Source organism: Trichinella spiralis (assembly GCF_000181795.1).
Source record: "Trichinella spiralis strain ISS 195 chromosome Unknown Scfld1892, whole genome shotgun sequence".
Taxonomy (NCBI): domain Eukaryota; kingdom Metazoa; phylum Nematoda; class Enoplea; order Trichinellida; family Trichinellidae; genus Trichinella; species Trichinella spiralis.
Genome location: NW_003528831.1, coordinates 2,417 through 4,420, shown reverse-complemented (window position 1 = coordinate 4,420; position 2,004 = coordinate 2,417). Strand labels below are relative to the sequence as shown.

The 2,004-nt window shown below is 33.8% G+C and overlaps 2 protein-coding genes across 2 annotated transcripts; both read left to right on the top strand.

Moving 5' to 3' along the window:
* Window positions 1–105: 105 nt before the first annotated feature.
* On the top strand, window positions 106–1,234 carry Tsp_12924 (splicing factor, arginine/serine-rich 5). Its single transcript, XM_003368787.1, has 3 exons — window positions 106–113; window positions 341–508; window positions 994–1,234. The coding sequence occupies exons 1-3, from the start codon at window positions 106–108 to the stop codon at window positions 1,232–1,234; spliced, it is 417 nt and encodes a 138-aa protein (XP_003368835.1).
* Window positions 1,235–1,589: 355 nt separating this feature from the next.
* Tsp_12923 (hypothetical protein) lies at window positions 1,590–1,694 on the top strand (the record flags this gene model as incomplete). Its single annotated transcript, XM_003368786.1, has 1 exon — window positions 1,590–1,694. A coding segment is annotated over exon 1 (105 nt), but the record flags the coding sequence as incomplete, so codon positions are not given.
* Between the last annotated feature and the right edge of the window lie 310 nt (window positions 1,695–2,004).

Here is a 2,004-nt window from a genome sequence, read left to right as displayed (position 1 = left end):
AAAATGAGCGAAACGCTGCATTTTCGCATGAATATTCGTTTCATTTTGTGATCACATTATTTGTATTAATCAGTGGCTCGCGATTAACGCATATATCTTTTATACATGGGGAAGTTAACTTTGATCATTTAACATTTCATTTATGATGGTGTAAAAATTGTATTCATTAAAAAAAAAATTTTTTCCCAATTCAATGTTTAATTGACATGTTATCAAATTAGAATTTTTTGGGAGTAGTCACAAGCATTATGTTAGCAGTGCTTGTATTTTATTTAAACAGCGACTCGACTGCGTGAAAGTTATAAAAATAATTGTTGAAGTTATGTTATTGAAGATGAAGCTGTATACACATATCAGCTAAGCAGAGCTGGAGCCGCAGAAGTCGTCCTGCTGTTGGCATGCTTCCTGCTGCAGATGCTGATTTTTTTCATGTAGATGCCGGTTTAGAAATTCATCGGCCGCGAAATGCCGGAAGTCGCAAAAACCTATACACGCATACATACGACAAGTATGTATGCGTGTATATGGTATGTGTTTTTCTATACCAGAAAGCGAACATGACAGGCGGTCAGTTTGAACTTGTTCGCAGTGTGTAATGTAAAAATTTCCTGTTAACTTCGTCAGAAGCAATTTTTATTTTTTCAAGTCAACCCAAATTACACCAGAGTGACTGACTACCTGATCTTGCAGTTGTAAACGGTGATCTGATAGTAGTAGAATTCTAGTAAGTGATTTATTTCACACCATTCTGTATGAAAAGTGTGAACTGTCAGTCTCACAGTATTTTTCGATCAACGGTATTTTTTTGTTTGTTATTCTTTTTGTCGAATGCGTGAGGGTATGATGATGATTTGATCTTGATTTTTTCTCGCAAATATTTTACAGTAATGTTTAAAGAAAACAAACAGGGTTTTAGTTTATTTAAATTTAAAAGAATTTATTATTATTTAAATGTCAGTATTATTTTTTTTAATTAATTGACATTTTCTACAGACGTTACAGTGATTCGCCTAGAGAACGCAGTTTGGAAGATCGACGATACCGTAGGCGTTCGCCCAGCCGTTCCCGTAGTCGAAGTCGTTCGCGATCAAGAAATCATTCACGTTCATCGAGAAGCCATTCTCGTTCCCGCAGTGATTCGGCTTCGTATTCTCGTTCCAGAACACGTTCATTTTCGAGAAGTCCATCTCGTACTCGTTCTGAAAAAAGTGGCAGAAGTAGCTCTCGTGATTGATCAAATTTTGCATTTATAATTTTTTTAAATTAATTAATTAGTAATGAGAGTTATGAAAACGTTCAAATTTCTCCAGACATGTTTTTTTCAGAATGAAGCATAATTAGCATGAATATTCATTTATTTGTTGCTGTTGTATTGTGTGAATTTTTTATTTGTCGGGCATCGGATGTTGGTGACAGCAATCATTTTCAGGCACAAATACAACTATATTAATATTTATTTATTTATTTCTTCACAGCAGAAATGCTGCAGTTATCAAAGTAAATTATGTAATGTGATTTATTTTTGAATTAAAATTGGCTGGTAATTTATTCATTGATAATAATGTAGAAAAGAAATTTTTATTTTCATCATGGATGATGCTGTTCATTTAGTCAGCAGTGCTTCTAAACGGAAACAAGCTAAATTTTGTTTTGGATTTTCACCATCTCGGACTGAAATGTCCAACCCATACTGTGTCTGAAAATTGAATTGTCAAAATGGGGAAAATTGCCAACAAAAATATGTACTTACTCCTGTTTGAATGAAAGGCATGATGCATTGTACTTTGGTGAAATCGTACGCTATTTGAAGTTCCAATAAACCTGTGGACAGTGGGCAATTTTGACACTCATCAATGTCTTTTCTAGAAGAAAATTTTTTTTCCCAATATAAAATTACCCAAAGAATAGAATGAAATATTTACAGTGATCGAAGTTGGTATATGGATCCATGACACGTTACCCATAATTTGCATACACGTACAGCGACATATCTGATAAAATCTT